At 40.2% G+C, this 21,343-nt stretch overlaps 1 protein-coding gene across 4 annotated transcripts in view; it reads right to left on the bottom strand.

The window, feature by feature from the left end:
* enox2 (ecto-NOX disulfide-thiol exchanger 2) overlaps window positions 1-20,889 on the bottom strand; it is a 174,502-nt gene extending 153,613 nt beyond the window's left edge. For 2 of the 4 annotated variants that reach the window (XM_089021824.1, XM_089021850.1), the window contains exon 1: window positions 20,747-20,889. Coding sequence is in view for 1 of the 4 variants with exons in the window: in XM_089021814.1 (XP_088877940.1) it covers window positions 9,798-9,844 (47 nt within the window). In the remaining 3 variants the exon portion in view is untranslated. Of the gene's footprint in view, window positions 1-9,797; window positions 9,923-20,746 lie in introns of all 4 variants that reach the window. The other 2 variants (XM_089021814.1, XM_089021842.1) reach the window with 2 other exon arrangements.
* Window positions 20,890-21,343: the final 454 nt, after the last annotated feature.

Here is a 21,343-nt window from a genome sequence, read left to right as displayed (position 1 = left end):
CACAGAGGCCAGAAGGGCAGAGTGAGGGCAAACAGTGCATCCCCCACCGTGTAAGCACAGCTGAAAAATGCTGAACACAAAAACAATTTTACATAGCTAGAGGATGAATACCATGCGATGTCTTATCTTGAAATAACAATATTTTGTTAAAAAAAACTATGAAAAAAAGCACAGAATTGCTGATGCAACTGAAAAGGATTCCATCAACTCCTGTACTGACAGGATTTTAGAGATGATCACCTATCAGAATTTTTTAGTTGTATTTTCTTTTTCTTAATGGCTGTGAACAACACACGGAGACTGTAAACTGTAAAGTTGACATGCTAACAACTCGACTATCCAACTCAATATGACTGAGACTTGATCTTAGTTTAACTGTTTTGTGCTTTCCACTGTATTCGGTATTATTTATTTTATTTATTTTGCATACATGCTTTTTAACATGGTGGAATATGGCGATACCCAACACATGCCGTCAGCAGTGCATTGTGGATAACATACTGAATCTGTAATTGATGAATCAATTCATATTTAGTCCAAGTGGACAGAGAGAAAGGGTAATGTTGAAAAATGACTTTAGTACAGACTAGTTGTTAATTGTTATAATAGTTTGGATTAATATCAAGTTCATGCCATTATTGTGTAGAATGTTCATTAAGCAAAGTAGGACAAAGAAGTCTGAGTCTGAAAGGTGATTATAATCAACCTCCTCCATCTCAAAAAGTCAAACCTATTATGTCTAATAATTACCATTAATGCCCTTGAAATTAGTGGCAACTATTTGACTGTAGCGTAAAAATCAAAATAAATGGCTGTAGATTTGGCTCATTTCTTGCTGTCAAATGCACTTAAGTCAGGTAGAGGGGGCGGGGAATAGAGGACAAACACGGTGCCCACCATTTTATTGTTAAGAGAACGGGCTCATACTCAAACGACACTCATTGTGGCAGCTCCGTGTGTATCCTGAAAAATAGTTCCGTCATGATCTGGTTGGCGACCAACGGGTGGCGCTGTCGGCCCCGCCTGCACAGGTGCTGGTCGTTTCCAATCAGTGACACTCAAAAGACCCCCGGCACGACCATTCGGTGTCGGGTTATTGATGAACGCATTGTATGATGTTGTATGCAATTGTATGTGTTGTATGCTGTGCATGTGTTTGTTTAATCTTGGCAGACTTTTACTCTTGGTCTTTATTTGATACTTTGTATTTTTTCTGTTTGAATGACTTCTGTTGACATTATTTTAATCCAATTTCCATCAGTCCATCCATCCATCCATTTTCCATACCGCTTATTCCTCATTAGGGTTGCGGGGGTTGCTGGAGCCTATCTCAGCTGTCTTCGGGCACGAGGTTGCCAGCCAATCGCAGGGTGCACAAAGACGTACAACAGTCACTCTCACACTCACACCTAGGGACAATTTGGAGTGGTCAATCTGCCTGCCATTCATGTTTTTGGAGTGTGGGAGGAAACCGGAGGACCCAGAGAAAACCCACGCGGGCCCGGGGAGAACATGCAAACTCCACACATAGTATATCATATTTTTACAACAGCTCTACGGTACAGCAGTAAGCTTGCTGTGAGCTAGCGTGATCAAAAATCTAACTGTCTACAATCATTACTTAGTCATACTCACCAATCATGTCTCCAAAACAATGTATTTTTGCCCTCAAAAAGTTGCTCAAGATGACACAGATTGTCAATACCATGGAAATCTCAGCATAATGGATATTTACTCAAAAAATTTAGGCCGAAGTACTTGGACATTGCCAGTCTTCATTGGGTCAAAGGGAGTATTTACTTTATGGGATCTTGCAGTTGACATTCATCTCATAGTGCCAATTTGGCCGACCCCTCATTACGGACATCAATGCGGTTCAAGTGAGGTGCTGAGTACTATGGCAGTTGGAGGTCCAAAATGTGTATGACATTGCCAGCATATCGTTGAAGACATTTTTGGTCAATCTCCAAATCTGACTCACTTTAAAAGGAATTGCCAATTGAACTGGCACTGTACTGTATTAGTGTCCTTGTCCTACTTCTGGCACAATTGTAGCATGCATTTTCAAACTCTGTCTACATCAGCCAAAGCTATTAAGCGGTCTGCTGGAGTGAAATGACTTGTACTGCTCCCAGTGTACAGCACCATGCTCAGCAATTCCCTCTTGCTATTATCTCAGGCCAATGTGACAAAGTTAATTTATTGCAAAACAAGCACAACAACAGCATAAAATATGATAATAAAAGAAAAACAAAAACAATATTGTACAATTGACTCTCTTCTCTTTTCTCCTTTTTTCATATGATGTCTAATTGCAAATAGCCTGTTCTTTTAATGCTTATGCTCTGATCTTTTGAGCGATTCAGATATTGGAAAGTGTAAGAACTACTGAAGATACTTGAGCCCAGTCCATTTGGACAGATAAGAATTTAGCCCGGGACCAGCTCGTGTAAATCATTTTTGCTACGAAAAGGACGCATCTCCAGTCCCTTCTTGTGTTAAATATACATTACTACTGTTCCTACTTGAGATTAAATGAATAAATCTTAACTTTATATTGGAGGCGGGAGCCTGGATGACTCATTTTAAACAGTGCAATGCAAGTTTGCCTACCATGGATAGGGGACATCTTGTGATTATTATAATAATTATTTTTCAGTTGAGTTTGCATCAAACGGTTTACTGGAACTGTACAGGACAAAAAAAGGACTGTCCACCTAAATTTTACCTGTTGTTTGCTAACCTTATTGTTGTGTGATTCTCCCACGATATACTCATACAGAATATACCTAAGTCTGAAACAAAAGGTAAAATTAATCTTGGGCAAACTGTCAAATATTATTAGACCTTTGCAATTGCTGTGCGCGTTGGTCGAGGTGTGGTGCTTCATTGTCTCGGGGCGTCTTATCTGCTGTGAGCTGCAGTCTGCATGAGCATGGTGAGAGAGACCCAGCGTGCCAACCCAGATAAACCTCCAAGGGCTCCACCAGTGATTTTCTGGTGGGTTCTCTTTCTTGTACAAGAAATGGTCGCGTGAACATGACATGTCGGGGACAAGATTGGATTAACGTTTCAGATCTCAGGTCGTGCTGTCACTTTTCAAACGTCTTTTTGCAAAATGCAACATCAGATCTGTATGAAGCTGGTCTGGTAAGTGAGCTGGGGTGATGTTGTGTCTCCCAGGCCATGTATGGTTGAGGGTTCATTCATTCCTTTAAAGGGCTTTAAAAATTTACAAAAAATATCATGTAGGTCAGCGTGTCAGAAATGACGTAATCGTGTCCGTTTTCAGAGGCCTCTTATTCCAAAATGCTACATCAAATCTATTTCAGGGTGTTCTGGTTCGATAACAGGGGTGCTGTAATTTCCCCGGTTGAGGGATAGCTGGGATTCTTTCCTTTATGGTTCTAAAAGTGTACGAAAAAGATGAACATGTAGCAAGTCAAGATCTCAGGTCAACATGCCCATTTTCAGAGGCTTTTTCTTTCTAAATGCAACATCAGATCTGCATGAGGCTGGTCTGGTTAGAAATGAAGGGTCAAATTTTGGTCAAGGGGGGGCCCCTTTGACCAAAATTTGACCCTTCATTTCTACCTCTCTTCATACTATTAATCATCATTGGTTAGGCTGAGAAGTCACATGATGAGAATTTGACCTCCTACTTCACATGAACAAAGGGTGTCAGGTAAAAAGGAATGATAGATATGTTGCACTGTCATCATCCGCTGGAAGGAGCTCTTATTGGTGTTAAGAGGGGGTGAAGAAAACATCAATAAACTTCACATCAATAAACAAGCATTGTTGTCAGGTTACATGCATCTGCTGAGGCCAATTTTAATTGTGGGGACAAACAGCCGTCACAGAACCTCGCCACACAGAGGCCAGGCCCATTAGACCACCTAGTTCTGCGAGAATGCCAGGGGACAATAAATAATACAGGGGCTACCAAGAAGCACCAGAGCCCCTGAGAGTTTGGGAAAAGACTGGGACGTTCCCATGGTAAACAGCAAGTGTTTTTCAGACTCTCCCATTGGAAGGAACTAATGACAGGCTCCACTGGCGTTGCATCAGAACATTTACTGCTTGCAAGGGCAACATATCAAATTAATGTTGAACTGTTAAATGCTAGTGAAGCGAGTGCCAACAATAATAACACGGTGGCCTTGGTACTGCAATGCAGAACTGGCTGTTGAGCCTGTGCTTGCCAGAGTTTTGAAGTTGATATTTAAATGCTAATGTAAATGACATATGACTCAATGTCATATGTCAACATTATGTGGTTTTACAATATCAGACAATGGGGATAAGCATGGGCATGAGGTGTAACGTTCTTCGTGTATAGGTACATTGGAAACATGAATGTCCATCGGGAATTTCGGTAAGCATTGACGGTATGTTTTGCATTTTCTGTGGCTTGACAATTAACCACTCCACCAAAGGAAAAAAAAATATATATATTTTTTGGCGGGGGGGGGGCTTCACCTTTTACATTGATTTCCTCAATGTAACAGCCTAAGCATTGGCTAATAGGAAAAATAGTTAGGAGTCAAGGGTATATTGTTGAACCGATACATCTTGACTGAGACCGCAGTCTTTATATGTCTGGGTAGGAGTAGTTACAGGGAGTCTTCACCGCATGAGCATTTACACGTACATGAGTGTTAGGTTGATTGTTTTCTTCTGTTTTAGATAGAATGAGTGGAAAACCACTCAAAATAGAGATACTACACTTTGGTATGGGCTATTATGTTAGATGGTGCAAGTGTTGAAGTCAGTCTAAAGAGGCTGAGACTTCACTTTCCCATCAAAATGAGGAAATGTGTTGTTGTATTTAAGAAGTGACGACTGGCTATCACAAACAACATCAGGAAATTAGGGTTTGCTGGCATGACCTTGATTTATGACGGACGAAACATTCTCATAGTTTTGCATGTATCATGAGCTCGCTGTTAAAAAAAATCTTGAATACTGTACATGTGATCGCCACTTGTTGGTGCTGCGGTGAGTGCGAGAGTTTGTGAAGCTGCTCTCAGCTAAGCCGCTATCGAATCATCAGTACTTCTTTTCAATGTACAATAGACTGGAGGCAGTGATAGAGCCAAAGCTGTTGTAATTATCTACCAACATCACAGAAAGAAAAAAAGTGACATTTTCATCGCTTGTATTTTAAGTTCTGGTACTCAGATACTGTCAGGAGAAATTTTTGCTTCCCACGCATCAGAAGATGGGAGCTTCTGTTCAAGCTTCCAACGTGTTAGCCCTGCAGTGACCTGGCAATCTGTCCTAGTTAAACCAACATTTTTTTTCCAGTCAATCTCAGTCTTAATGGGCATGATGTTGCGGAGTTAAGCAGAGAATGAAGAAATCCCAAGGTCAGATGTGATCTTGTTTTAATTATTTTTCCAGAGAGAATGATGACTGAAATAATCTGTTTTAAGATTGGAGTAACTATTTATATATCTGTGATATATTTTGTTACATACTTACCTCTCACCTACCATCGTCACAATAAAATATTAGCATTCATGACATGACTCTCACAATACAGATACTGTGGTGTGGCTGGCAGCAAAATTAAAAAATCTCACAATATCTAAAAACGTTTAGTATATTGCAATATTTTTTTAGAAGCAATGACCAGTCATTGAATTGCCATTTGTTGCTATTGGCAAGGTATCACTGCTGTAAAGGGATGTCATCGCTGTTTTACTTTGAATAGAATAACATGACAAGGAAATGGTGGCAGTTTTAACATCACACTATTGCTGTTATTGTTACATCCATTTTAGCTTCTAGCTTCCAAACTGCCAATTTTACCTTCTTTCAACATGTCAAATTTAAGAAGAAGAAAGCTCACTATCTACTAGATTTAACACGTTCAGGTCGCACCCAAACAAGTTCTTCAACTCACCTATCAGTCATCGTGTCAATGTTAATTCCGCCAGTATTCTAAAAAAAAGTTATTTGAAAACATGGGGCCCGGTCGGGCTCAGCCCGAAGAGGAAACGTGGGTCCCCCTTCTCAAGGGCTCACCACCCATGGGAGGGGCCAGAGGGGTCGGGTGCAATGTGAGCTGGGCAGCAGCCAAAGGCGGGGACCCTGGCGGTCCGACCCTCGACTGCAGAAGCTAGCTCTGGGGACGTGGAATGTCACCTCTCTTACAGGGAAGGAGCCTGAGCTGGTGTGAGGGTTGGGCTCCGCCAAGGCTGCCCTTTGTCACCGATTCTGTTCATAACCTTTATGGACAGAATTTCTAGGCGCAGCCGAAGCGTTGAAGGTTCCCGTTTTGGTAGCCTCTCTTGATAGCATCTCTGCTTTTTGCAGATGATGTTGTACTGTTGGGGCCTTCAAGTGGAGCTCTCCAACTCTCGCTGGAGCGTTTCGCAGCCGAATGTGAAGCGGCTGCGATGAGAATCAGCACCTCCAAATCTGAGACAATGGTTCTCAGTCGGAAAAGGGTGGAGTGCCCTCTCCGGGTCGGGGAGGAGATTTTGCCTCAAGTGGAGGAGTTTAAGTATCTGGGTGTCTTGTTCACGAGTGAGGGTGAAAGGGATCGAGAGGTCGACAGGCGGATCGGTGCGGCGTCTGCCGTGATGCGGACTTTGTACCGATCTGTCGTGGTGAAGAAGGAGCTGAGCCAAAAAGCAAAGCTCTCAATCTACCGGTCGATCTACGTCCCAACCCTCATCTATGGTCACGAGCTATGGGTTGTGTCCGAAAGAACGAGATCCCGGATGCAAGCGGCCGAAATGAGCTTTCTCCGTCAGGTGTCCGGGCTCTCCCTGAGAGATAAGGTGAGAAGCTCGGTCATCCGGGAGGGGCTCAAAGTCGAGCCGCTTCTCCTCCACATCGAGAGGAGCCAGATGAGGTGGCTCGGGCATCTGATTAGGATGCCCCTGGGACGTCTCCCTCGTGAGGTGTTCCGGGCATGCCCCACTGGCAGGAGACCCCGGGGACGACCCAGAACACGCTGGAGAGACTATGTCTCCCAGCTGGCATGGGAACGCCTCGGGATCCGCCAGGACGAGCTGGAAGAAGTGGCTGGGGAGAGGGAAGTCTGGGCTTCCCTACTGAAGCTGCTGCCCCCGCGACCCAACCCCGGATAAGCGGCAGAAGATGGATGGATGGATGGAGTTATTTGAAAAAAATGGGCAAGAGTGATATGTAATATTTATCGTAAAATTAACACCATTCGCAACCATTGATGAATGTATTCGATAATTGAAAATATGATATAGAGGGCCATCCCCTCGGGTTTTGTTTTTTCATGCTTGGGTGCCGATAAAGCGCTGGCCATGGCCTATGGCAATGTTTTTTTCTTTTCCACAAGGGGGAAGTATTTCCTTTTTTTCCCCATGTTAGCGCTTTGTTCCAGCTTCAGCTGTTGTTGAAGCGCTATATAAACCAATATGTATCCATTGCATAGTATTTTGGACAGCTGCCCTCATTTCAAGCTTGTATAACCCCAGACCCATATAATTTAGGATGTAACTCTTTTTTTCTGATGAAAGAAGACTATCTAAAGTTTCTAACACTGTATTGAATGTTTATGTAGTCCTAAAACTCTATATTCTGTGGGTCCCAGAATTTGAGTGACAATGACAAAAACCCTGGCACTGGAGTGGACACATTTTTGCATGTCTGGCAGTGAATGAGTTAACTGAATTATCGTGAATGTGTCAACCTTAACTGATATTTCCTCCCCCCCTCCCCCAAATAAAATCTTTTGAAGTGGTGTGCTCTCAAGACATGTCAAAAAAGATCATGCTTTTAGTTCCAAGTTGTTGAACGATGTTCAGAGGAGTGGACACATACGCAAACACGGTTCAAAGGAAGTTGCTAGGATTGACACATTTCAAACATACAATTACCCCAGCACACAGCAAGGAAGTTGTATTCCTCTTCTATGGGAATCAAGTGGAAGGGCAAGTACATACCAACAGGGAGGTGGAAAAAGCAGCGGAATGATGCGCTGAACACTTGAAGGAAAATGGTCCCATTATTACGCCGAATTAGAAATGGACGTCAATTTATCTTGGACTGCAAAACCTCTTCATGGTAACAGGAGGAAAAACAAAACAGATCATCTCCTCTCCACTCCCAACAAATTGCATAAATGGCCCGATATCAAGTTGTCAGATCACTTTTCCCAGTAATAGCCTGGGAGCCTGATGAACATTCCACTTCTCCATATCTCAAGTGTTTTGTTGCTGTGTGTTGTCGTGGAGAGTCAAAGCTGTTCTCGACGGTAAATGCTGGATTTAAGCAAGTCAAAGGGGACATAATATGAGTTATAGATTTTTTAATTGCTTGTGCACAAGTAACTGCTGCCCACCCATCAACCAAGTTACCAGGCGGTGACAGAATTGTTTGCCTTCTTCCATATGAAAATGCAAATTAATCGACTGGGAAGGATGAAATGGGATTTAAAACCAATGTCCCTTCAAAAGCATGCATGGAGGCAATTGCGCTATGCCATCTTCATTTCTGCACACAGCTCATGCATGCAGCACCCATAAAAAATAAACATTCAACCTGTGCTTTATTTACATTTTCTATTTTCATATGCCTCTCATGTAAGTAATCTCAAAATGTATTTAGCAAATGTCGTGTGACAAAGCGGCTCCATCAATCATGTCTGTGAAACACAAGGCCACGATGACGCTTGCGCACACATTACATTTCTAAACCCATTCCTTCATTTGCACTTGGATTGAATCAACAAATAAGACACCAGTTTCACTTCCTACAGTTTCTGACTGAGGGTGCACACTCAGTTGTTACATCGCTTCAACCATAAACTGACACGCATGCTTCCAAATTCACCACTGAGGAGAAGCTGAATGTAACTCGCACCTCGCTCCATTCAAGTAGCTCAACATATGGATATATTTCACAATCCTCTTCAATTAAAGGACAACCGTCGTCTCCGGACAAGTTGTGTACATAATTTGTAAAATCGCTTCAAATGACTTCTACTGAGCGTATTTTACAAAGATTCCACCGCATATAGCTATATTTTACGTTTTAAGACTCGCGCTGAATATTCCGGAAGTCTTGTTTTTGAGTTGGTGACGAGTCCTCACCCTACGTCACTGAAGGAACGCCCCTGACTGAGAAAGGACATACCTTGCATCACCTCAATGCATTTTGCGGGACTTTGTTTTGTCTGAAAACTTCGTGTTGATCCGTGTTGATGGCGAAATTAGAAGGAAACACGTAAATAATGTGATGGTGAATCGTTGTGTGTTGCATCAAGACTTCTACAGTGTATTTGACATTCGCTGACAAAACCTCCCAGGAGACAATTTTCCTTTTTTTGTGTTCTTTTGAAACTGGCCACGTCCGGTTTCAAATTGAAGTAATTCTTAGACACTTTATAAGTCATTTTTATTGATGTTTTGCATTTGACTAAAAATACCATACTGCGTGTTTTAGGCATTTTAGATGCTATAAAACGTTGTTATGATGTCAGTTAGGAAACAAAAAAGTGACGTTGGTTGTCCTTTAAGCTCTATCATGCGTTTCAGAAGTCAGATGACTTGGTGTTTTATCAAACAATGTGTTTTCAATTATTTATGAGTTAACAATGCGCATCCACATATGGCCAAATTATATTGAGTTAATTATGCATAAAATGACCCGTGTGTGTGAATAAAATCTAAAACGTACCAGTGGTTGTATTTGTGCCTCAAATTTCTATTCAATGGAAGATTGCGCTTCGTTACTCTTGTGAAGATAAAGCAGATCAGAAAATGGATGGATGGGTCGATGCATGGAAGTTTCAAAGTACTCACATCATACAACTTATAATCACATGTTTTGACAGGCCGGCCCCAAACATACATGACTGGTGAATCTAGTTGCCCCTCGCAGCTGATTCCATTTTATGTTGTCAGCTTGTGTTGTTGTGTTTTTTCCACTGAAAATAAAAAAAGAAAGTAATGTGAAAACATTCTGACACTCATGTCAGGTAATTGAACACCTAAAAAACACCGTCTGTAAGAAAAGAATCTGTTGTAAATTAGATGAACTTAGCACCACTAATGTGAAAACAGCTATAAATGTTTTCAATCATCATTGAAAACATTTATAGCCTAAGGTGGCCAACTGCAGCTTCGCTTCTGCCTAAGGGAAGAAGCATAAAGAGTCCATTCACAGATACTGTATGTCTAAGGATGTGCTTCAAGGAATGCTTTGGAAGCCTCTATGAAGGTTCGGAAACATGGAAAATAACAATTTCTCAAAACTCAATTCAGGCACTAACTTACTAGTCTTATGTGTATGGTAGTCCTGAAACGATCGACATGATTGGAAATTGGGCCAGATCGTGTGATTTTCAGCTAATTCAGCTAATTTGTGTTATTTACTTGCTTGGAATCACAGCCGCATACAATATTGATTTTGAGTATCTAGAAAAGCCGAAAGGAAAAGAAGACCAAGTGACTTAGACTTAGGGGCAAAAAAATGTGATTGGGATGTCCCGATACAACCATAATAGGCAAAATAATGCAAAAGTTCAAAGGCTATATGTGTCCAAAATGTCTTGCCAAATGGAAATTGGGAGGATCTTGCAATATCCCCAATTTATTAAAACATCAATTAAGCAGTAAACCCTCAAGACTTTCATCCAAAGAATCTACTCCATAGAGACTTACACATTTTGCTTACTTTGCTTGTTTTTCGCCCCTTTCTAATAAAGATTGTGTCTTTAAGAGATGGAATCGGCCCCTTGCCCTGCAGACTAATCAAATGAGTGGGGTTCAACCAATTTGCACTTGCACCCAGATGGAGGAACTGAGTCCAGTTGGCGCGATCTATTTGACATTCAGCTTACATTTTCGTCCTCCCCCCTTTGGTTAGTTTGTAGGGAACAGGCAATTCAAAATGACACCATGGCTGTTGAATACCACAACGACCTGGAAGGAAGGGAAGTGGCAAAGCTTCTGGGAACAGGTGGGATATAGATAAATATATATACACACACAACTAAAAACTGTTGTTTTTTCCCTTGTCCTTCACTTTAACAAAGGACAGTTTTGACTTGATCTGCTTTGCGAAGTTTTTTTTTTTTTTTTTTTTTACGCAAAGGTATCCAGCCTTAACTGGATGGCAGGCGGATGTCATTAGGAATGTAGAAAGCCACTAAATGAACTGCAAACCTCACAAAATGACCTTCAATCAGAATGACATTAAGTAATTTTCTTCTTTGCAACCGAGGGGGAATATTGAATATGTATGGTCGCCATTACTCCATCCAACCTTGAAAAATGTGGTAATGAATAGGTATAGTAGGGAATACATACATCACATACTTCATCCTCTACTTCTGAGAAGCAAGCCCTGAAGTCACACAATGCACACAAAAATCTGGTAACCTGGGGTTCCCAAAGTCATCTCAGAATTTGCAGCCATGTTTACTCAACTTGAGGGGCTGCTGTAGCCAATGGTGCTATATTTAAAATATAATTTGTCCCGATGTCGACAAAAGTCAAGTGTGAGGTTTCTGTCGGTGAACAGAGCTTCAATCGTTGCCAAAAAGCTTTCAATTCACGCATGCATTGTCTGCTTGTGGCAGTCCATTCATTCCTGGACAATCAGGTCTGTTTTTTGTGGTTCAATAAAAACAAATACAGTACAACATACTGAAGGTGGAGGCTCACAACACCATAAAGGGTCCCAATTTTTCACTTTGTCAATAGACATGTGGGGCTCAATCACTTAGTGTGAGGCAACGGTGGCGACTGAAATGATATTCATGATCTACGCCATTCAGGTTAGGTTGTGGCTTTTAGTCAAACACACCATACATCCTCCAATTTTTATAACCCTGTGTGCTCTGCTGCTACATGCTTTTTAGTTTTCTGTTCCGTCTATTTTTTTGTGATATTCATCTGATGGTTGTTGTTAACTTAAATTGTCCTAAATTATGAGCATGGATGCTTGTTCGTCTCTGTGTGCCCTGCGATTGACTGGCCACAAGGTCAGTGTGTACCCCACCTATTGTCCGAACACAGATGGGATAGGGTCCAGCACGGCCCGCAACCTAAGTGAGTGTAAGCGGATTAGAACATGGATGAATGGATGGATGAATACACTGCACCACTATCTCGGTAGCATTGAAATAGTCCCAGAATATTTCCAGTATGGAGATAGAGTGTGAATATTAATGTGATGATCAAGTCCCGGGAGCCACATAAAGATCTCCAAGGTCATCTTCCCATTTTGGAGTTTCACCTCGTGGTACAAAGCACACACTAACGCATGAATTCCTTGACGTTGTTTTTCCATCTCACTTTTGTCAGGAAAGACATTAAAATGTTGTTTCTATCTGCTGGAATGATGAGCAGATCCTGTTGATGCAATTGCAGAGCATGTCTCAGCAAAGGCGGAGGAAAGCAGTAGTCCGTAGAGACAAGTCTTAAGAGGAGTACACATAGAATCCGATAACCCCAAAGAGAAAAGCCTCCCGGGGGCGATCACTAATTAGAATGAAGAAATGAAGCTCTATAGGCAACCTCCAGTTGTAGGCAAGAGTAGAAGCTTGGCAGGCCATAATAAACTGCCAACACTTCAGAAAAAATCATTTGAAATACAGTATCGTCTCGCAGTTACTGTGGATATATATATATATATATATATATATATATATATATATATATATATATATATATATATATATATATATATATATGAGGCATACTATAGAAAAAAATATATATTCTATCATCCATCCATTTTCTGTCACGTTGTTTGAGTCCATCTGATGTTCGACCAGTTGAAGAATTTAGTAGACAAGACTTGTACTGAGCATATATTTGTCAAGTGGTTGGCTAGTAAATTGCTGTGTGTTATTTGTGCGTGGTGTTTTATGGTTTTACATTACAACTAGGTTGATTTCATTTTTGCGACCGGTGTCGTAAAAAAGATTTTATTTGAAATTGCAGGGTCCACAGTTCGTGATAGAGAGACCAAGTGCTGCATTCTAATGTGAATGAGGTTGACAAAATCTATGCAAGAATACAATAAGTGGACTTCATAACGCCGCTGTCTCTCATGATTCCCCTAAAAATCAGGTGTCACAATAGATCAAACATCCAGCCGCCCACATTTCTGGAAGACCGACAACCACCATATTTGCCTCCCCAAACCTCTTCCGCAAAAAAACTATTAACTGAAATGAGAATTGATGAGGGCATAAAAGGTATGAATGGTCCAGCGCGGTCGCTGGTTTGGTGTCGTTTTTATTAACCTGGAAAAGGAGTGTGGCTTTCTCTAAATCGGCGGCAGATTCAGAAAATGAATTGATCACAAGGTCAGGACAGATGCAATTCAGATCCTTTCATGCGGTATGTGAATCAAAATTCTCTTAACAGTTTTCCGTCTTTTCTCTGCTGAGGCCAAGGCCAGCATCACAAACACTTAAGTTTGAAAGACAATGAATTACATTATCTTGACAACAGTTGCTACGTCGGAATTCAAAGGATGAAAACATTTCGATTTGATATATCTGTTATATCCTTATAATGTGTTATAAGATGGCGCGAATGGCTTCCGCTGCTCACCCGCACAAAAAAAATTCCATGACTTTACAGTCATGGAAATTTTTTGTAAAGTGTCCTTGAGAGTTTTGAAATGCACTTAGAAATCAAATGTATGATTACTATAATGTTAGGTTGGGGAGGGTTCGAGAGAGGGAATATAAACTATTCAGATGTGTATGACAATATAACTGCGCATGAGCCAGAAAGTTCTGGCTTTTTCCTGTTGTTTGGTAGCTGATTATGGTAATACAATGCAAGAAGTGCGTATAATTTCATTTTTTTGTATTTCATTCGGTCTGTCCTTGCATTGCTATGAATGAGTCCTTAGACTGAATGATCCTGTGGACACACAATTTTTCATACATTGCTGTTTATGTTTGTCATTTTTTACAAGAATTGTAATTGTGATTTGACATGATAATTTCAATGAAAGTATTAAATTAAGAATGCCATATTAGAATTGTTCTTCTCATGCCGTGGTCAGTTATCTGATGACTAACATGAAGGTTTCACCTTCCTCTCCAAAGGGTTGCTGTGCATTGACAGGTGTGATAGAACGTAATAAAACTAGAGCACGGGGAAAGGGCAGCAACAACTGCTTGACATGTGTTGTCCAGACTTGCCTGCTGGTTTTATTGCAATTCAAAATTTAAATGGTAGTTACATGAAAGAGAGGTATTACAGGTTAAAGCTAATCAAAATTGTCCAGAAAATTATGAAACACACACTACAGACACCTCTAGGATGTAATGCGAGTACCTCAATCTCTAGAAGTTATGCAGTTTGCAACACTTCGAAATTAAACGGTATAGGAACAGCTTTAGAGTCTGTCTAGTGATGACGGATCATCTCTCAAGGGTTTACTTTTCCTGTCTCGGCTGGAATCGGCAACAGATTTCTCAGTGACCCTGAACATTATAAATGCTCTTGACAAAAGATAGATGGATGCACTACTCGACAGTGACAAGGGAGTCTGACAAGATTGCCTTGTCGGGTGTGTCTAACTGCATTTTGAACACTGAACTAATTTAGATGTGAAGGACTCGACACTTGCAAGGTGCTCACACAATTTATTTAATGTGAGTGACCATGCACGAAGTCAGGGAGAAAAAAAAGGAGATTCCACAATAACGCTCCCAAAAAACTGGAATCGTCGCCCATCAACCAAATGTATGTCGCAATAACAAGATTGACCTGTTCATTTATTTGTTAACTATACAGCAACTGCATTTTTCTCCTTGTCATTTTTATTTGGGTTAATAGCTATAGAGACTCGTGAAGGAAACATGCAACACAGTTTGCTGTGTATGACAGAGATCAGTGTTGAAAATGGTAGGTTGTCTTTGATGATGCAATATTGATATTTGACAAAAATGCCATATTGGAAAGCTCTTAAAAAGTGGTGAGTTTGGAGGTTGTCAGAGATGTTCGGTCGGACACTGTGAAAAAAGACTAACACAGAAAGATTGCCTTTTACTGTCGGCCAGGGGCGCAGTCATTCATGACAGACGCCCAACTTCTGCCGCGCTCTGCCAAACTATGTATTGAGAGTATATGCAAATTTAAGTGCTACATTAGTAAAACATAGTCTTCTTGGTTTGAAAACCATGCCCCTGGACGTCCCAAGCATCAACATCCATAAAACAACAGGGCGTAGACTTTTTAATATGTTGTCCTTTCCATGAACTGATAGATTTGTAACCTGGCAAATGAGCTCTTCCCGTTAAGGGCTTTACAAGGAGTCCTAAACTATGTCCTGTGAAGGAGATTACCAAGTCCTATATTATTCCAAGGCCAGATCTCCTGCACAAAAATGACAGTTTAACCGGCTGTGTCTGTTCACCTCAGATTGACCCCAGGTATTCTGTGCTTCCATTGTGGGCCTTGTGTTTGGCGGCCAACTAAGCATGGGACTTTTAAATATGATAACTGCTATTCTGTCTATTCTCTATCAGAGGTTCAGCCCGATGGTAGCGAGTTGCTACTCTATTCGTGTCCAGCAACACAGTGATCTAGTCTCATTTTAAGTCACTGTCACAGAGTCAGTGGCTTGGTTGATCACCGGCTGTTTTCAAAACAGTTTTGAGGGACAGGGAAAAGTCAACCAGATTATCAGTATGTATGTGCCCCGCTTTACAAGGCTCGGTCAAAGAGACATTGTTTTTCATTAAAATGCACATAATCATCAAAAACACTTACAGCCTTCAATGACAGCCAACTCATTAGCGCCAGTTAGTGTGATGTAAAATAGACTCAACTCAACACTTTGACCTTAATCAGCCAGCAATCATACATGATCGTTTTACAATTTCATGTAGTTTATAATTCTAATATTCTTAAGTAAATATTAAATCTACTCAAAAGAAGCATTTTTGGGGGCCCTGGCAGATGGATTAAAGTTTAAACAGCGCTTCATCTGATTCCAGCGTTTTCTCTGATGCAGGAAAAGCAGTCAAATCCATTCACACATTTATCCAGATGTCTCACCCGCTGCAGCCATCCTGGTTTTAGGGCTTGGAGTCTTTTCAAATGCCTTGGCAGAAACTCAGAAGATATCTTTCATCAAAAAGTTACAGTCACTGCACCGAGGGTGGATCTCGGCAGTCGAGGTGGTGGGGTTAGGGTGCTGGATGTGTCTCACTTGAGTCGTTGCTCGTAAAGTGCAATTGTTTTTGCGGCTTTGAGAAGAATCATATTAACCAGATCAGAGTGCGAGGGAAACATTGGACAACCTCCTTAAACAGAGATCTCATTCAAACGGCGTCCACACATTGTTCGGGCTGGCAGTTAAATAGCTGCAACACAATGAGACAATGATCCAGTTGAAAAAACAAAAGCGAAAATCCGACAACAACTAAACCACAGCCTTGAGAAGTCATTTGCCAAATCGCACAACACTGAGCAAGGCCTCACACATGTTCCTGTTACAACATCATTGTAGAAGCAGTAACTCAAATTGCTATTTTACCCGAGAACATTAACATGCGAGACCATACAAACAACTGAGATTAACAGTGATGTCGCCCCCCCCCCCCCCACACACATTGTGATTGCAGTTCTCTAAATTAATAGGCTATGAAATTAATTTAGTTAACACCTATCAGAGCTATCACATATGATTAGTCCGCTGAGATACGGTGGCAAGGTTACGACTGAATTCCACATACTGGACAAGACAAGACAACCCCAGTGTACGGATTGGATTGGATGGATGTGTCACCAGTGTTTCAGGCCGACTGAAGTGTGTGTGTGTGTGTGTGTGTGTGTGTGTGTGTGTGTGTGTGTGTGTGTGTGTGAGAGAGTGTATATATATATATATATATATATATATATATATATATATATATATATATATATATATATATATATATATATATATATATATATATATATATATATTATCCACAGGGTAAGATTTGGCAAGATTGCCTTTTTTAATAGTAGTTGCAATTTGCTACATTACTGGATTTTAGAAAACAGTGAAGAGTATTTTACTGATTTTTATTATTTTATCATTGTGTACAATTGATGGTTGATTCATGTCTTGATACAATTGAGGCCAAATGGACTCCAACAGAGTTTCTGCATCACAGTCTGCCTCGATTAGTTTGCTGTGAGTACACAGAGTCAGGTATAAATATAATTCAGAAATAAAACTACATTTGAAGTGTCAAAAAACATGAGCTAAACGCCTCAAGCGCCAAAGCGCATCATTATTATTGTTATGTTTATTTTAGTACTCATTGTACATTTTGCCGGAAAAATATATTTATTTATTTATTTATTAGTCTTGCTAGCTAGCAAGTGTATGTGACAAATGTATTAGCCATATAGATAGCTGGCTGGCTATCTTGCTAGTTCTCTATTAGCTAAATAGCTATCTAGCTGGCTATCTGTTAGCTCTCTATCTATTTGAGTAATTTTCGGGTTGACTGAACGCTGGTGCGTGCGGCAGCCGCAGCTCACCCAGATAAAGAAACGTATCCTGTGAGTGTAAAGTGGTGTTGAGAGTTTTGAAAGGCGCTTATAAATGACATGTATTATATGTTATAAAAGAAATGGCTATGATTTATAAGGAAGAAAAATAAAATGCAACAGTAAAGACGTCTAGCATCTATTTGCTGGCTATGTATTAGCCATATAGCTATCTGGCTGGCAATCTAGCTAGTTCTCTATGAGCTAAATAGCTATCTAGCTATACATTTGTTTTCTTTTCCGACTCTCAATGTCGCAAAAGACACATATTTAAATGGTCACTTAATACGTATTCCATACAAAACTGATCAGCAGACAACTCCGACAGACGAATGCAATCGGAACTTTGGACGGCAACTTGAGGAAGTGTGGATAGCTTGAGTTTCTCAGTGAATACTTGTTGGTTTGTAGTAGCTGGACGTGATGTTCTCAGCAGGCAAAACTACACAGTTTGAACTGTCGGATTTGGTGTTTTTAATTCGCATTCAAGTCTCTGTCAGTATTCTTACTATGTTCTTTCTGTATTTGCAGCAGTCCATAGGTCTGTTGAGTCTCTGAAGCCTTCAAACAGCACTAAAGTTCGGCCTGCATATGCCCATACGTTCTCTCGTGGGCTGTTATTTCTGAAGGTGCACATCACGTTTCTCACATTCTAATCAAGGGTTGATGCGCTGGGTTTCACTTTCTCTCAAGGCATTCTCGATAGAAGCTCGGCTGCCTGGCAAGACTTTATTCAAACACTGCACACACCATGTCAGGCTATAGAATCGCACGCCAGGATTTATCATCATTGAACATGCTGCAACAGAGGCCATATATCCTCACTTGCTGAGAGAACTGTGACAAAACGAGAAAGGACAATGTCATTCGTCCAGGCTTCCACAGCTTTCGCAGACTGTTATGTTTGCTCATTCTCATCCTCCCACATTGTCTCAGTTCTATCCTGTTTCATCCACGGAGGACCTGAAACGTAATTTCCACGGCTGCAGTTAATACAGCATGAATGTAGCATTAGGTGTCCCAGAAAGAAAAATAATAGAATAAATCATAGTAAATCTTGAAATGGTGGGGTTCACTGAGAAAGCAAACTGACCATATATTATTTAAACCCCAAATCCACATCCTTGGGCGGCAGGTGGGGTGCACCCTGAATAGGTTGCCAGCCACTCAAAAAATGAAACTACAATAAAGTCAAACCACCTCACAGACATGTATACGAGAGGTAACACAATACATTCATCTAATTTTCTACATATTGGATAGGCGTACTTTTAAATTAAGTACAATTACATATTAATATCTGCTTTGGAACTGAATGTGCAAGTAATTCGATGCAATTAATTGCGCTGTTTATCTCATTGGTACAATATGGGGGTGAAAACTAAAGAAACATTCAAACAAAACTGATTTTGGTTATGTTTGCTCATGAAGGTGCCACATTATGTGATAATAGTGTCCTAACCTTGTGCTAAAACATCTCATTGGAGAAAGCATGCATATAAATTAGCTTTTGAGCAACCATTCAAAAAGGACACGTGTCAATCTACCATGACCTCCACAGCAGCACGAGTCACATTCAGATTACACAGTGGTAATTGTGGCAGTGGACCTGCCTGTTTGAATGAATGAAACGTGAAAGGCAGGCCAAATGGGGGCTTTGGCGAAATCAGCCAATGAGAGGATTAACATTTCGCAAAAGACAGGCCCGCTCTTGACAAAATAATTGACATAAAGAGGCCATATTGATCAGTGACACTGTGCTCTATTGAAGACATTTCCTGGGGATGGACAACAATGGCCATTTGTTATTGATTAACTTCTGAATGTGTGCTCAGGACAGTCGGATAGATGGCTTCCATAGCTTAAAGGGCATTTCCGGTGACTTTTTTTTTAGTAGTGATTTTTGAGTAGTTGATTTTTTTGGGAATTTTTGGCACCTGCATTGTGCTCCGAAGAAAATATTTGTCAAGAATGGAATATTTTAAATGTTTAATCAAAGGTTGATGTAGTTTCTTTTTTTAATCAGGCATTTTTAACTCAAATAGGAAGCACTTATTATTACATAATATATAAATATTTCTATGCTATTTTTATTTATACAATATCTCATGCAGGTTAATGCTGGGGAGTAGAAAATAAACAGAAACAAATCAGGTTTCATGGCTATCTATGAATTACAGTAAAGTCTTGTTATATCGATATCGGATATATCGATAGTCCCGGTTATATCAATACTATTTCTATGACCGCAAGGAGAAAATTACATGCGCATAGGGTTGGATATATCGATATTTTTCGGATTCCCGAGAATATCGATATAACGAGACTTTACTGTATTGTATATTTTATATAATATAATTATTATATTTTGCACAATCCAGAATATTTGCCACCATTCATAGTGCAGTCAGGTTAAACAGAACTACAACAAAAATATTCAGTTAAATCCATTCTTTTATGACAGGCCATCCATTTTCTATGGCAATTTGCATAATGCAAAAAGCTAAAGATTTCGAGATGACTGAGGGCGATTTTACACAAAGAGCAAAGCCTATCGTACGGTACAGATTGGAAAATAAAACAGTGGCTTTAACCCGCATTTTTTAAACGCGGTTCACGCAATATTCTAAACGACCTATCGAAGTGAACGTGCGTGTGGTTTGGTTGTTTGTTCATGTTGGTTGCTATTGACTGGCGACCACTGCGCTGTGTACTCTCCCTCTCAATCAAAGTCAGCAGTAATAGATTTAAGAGAACAAGACGTATACAATATGGATGGATGCATTGATGGGAACCGTAAAGATCATAAACAAAGACGGCTTATATATTTTTGAACGACTCATGCAATGCATGCATTTTGCAGGCGATCCGTCACGTCATCTGACGTCCTTCCGCAACGCTATGAAGGATTTAAAATGATTTTTTTTGTAATGCAATTAAGTTTTACAGGTAAGGAGAAGTTAACTATTGCGATGCTTTAATCTATTTATATTGACTGAATTCAGAGACGTCATTCCTGAATATTTGTTGAGTGAAAAAAATGCAATACTATTTTTGAACAAAAGTGAACACAAAGACGCCAGCATTGTTATTTGCAATATAAATGCACCCTAAAACAAAGATGAAACTCTAAAACATTTTGTGAACTTCCATGACAACTGCAAGTGTCAGAAAAGCTAATAACGTAGCACTGGATTGATGTGTAAAGATAATAAGTTTCTCACTACCTGGCGGCGAACGGCGCCGGATTTGATGCTATCTCATCCGTGACGACTCCTCGGAGGTATCCATTCCATAGCTGAACTTTTTTTTTCTTGGTCTCTAATTAATATTTATTTGTAAGGCAAGCGTCCAGTTAGCAATCATTCATGTGTCAACATTCGCGGAAGGAAATACGGCAAGCGAGAGGTGAACACGTGCATCTGTTGATGTTCTTCGTTTCCGTTTACTTTCAAAATAAGTCCATTGTCAAAATAAGAGTTTGGTTAATTTTGACCGGCTCTTTGCACGGCTGGGCAAACCTAGGCTTTTAAGTCAACTTGGTTATTAAAACGGACAGGTGGTTCAAGGCATTCGAATATTTTTAAAGGTATTTTAAATATATTTAGAATTATAATAAATTATTTTTCGATATGTTCAATTTAATGTAGGCGTGTGGCTGGCGCTGCTCACCCGCAGAAAAAAAATATCCTCTGACTGTAAAGTGTCCTTGAGAGTTTTTAAAGGTGCTTATAAATGAAATGTATTATTATTATTATTATTATTATTATTATTATTATTATTATTATTATTATTATTATTATTATAAGTGTTAATTATATGTT

Source organism: Hippocampus bargibanti, linkage group LG02 (genome assembly GCF_051943395.1).
Source record: "Hippocampus bargibanti isolate YZ-2025 linkage group LG02, ASM5194339v1, whole genome shotgun sequence".
Taxonomy (NCBI): domain Eukaryota; kingdom Metazoa; phylum Chordata; class Actinopteri; order Syngnathiformes; family Syngnathidae; genus Hippocampus; species Hippocampus bargibanti.
This window is presented reverse-complemented; position numbering and strand designations above follow the sequence as displayed.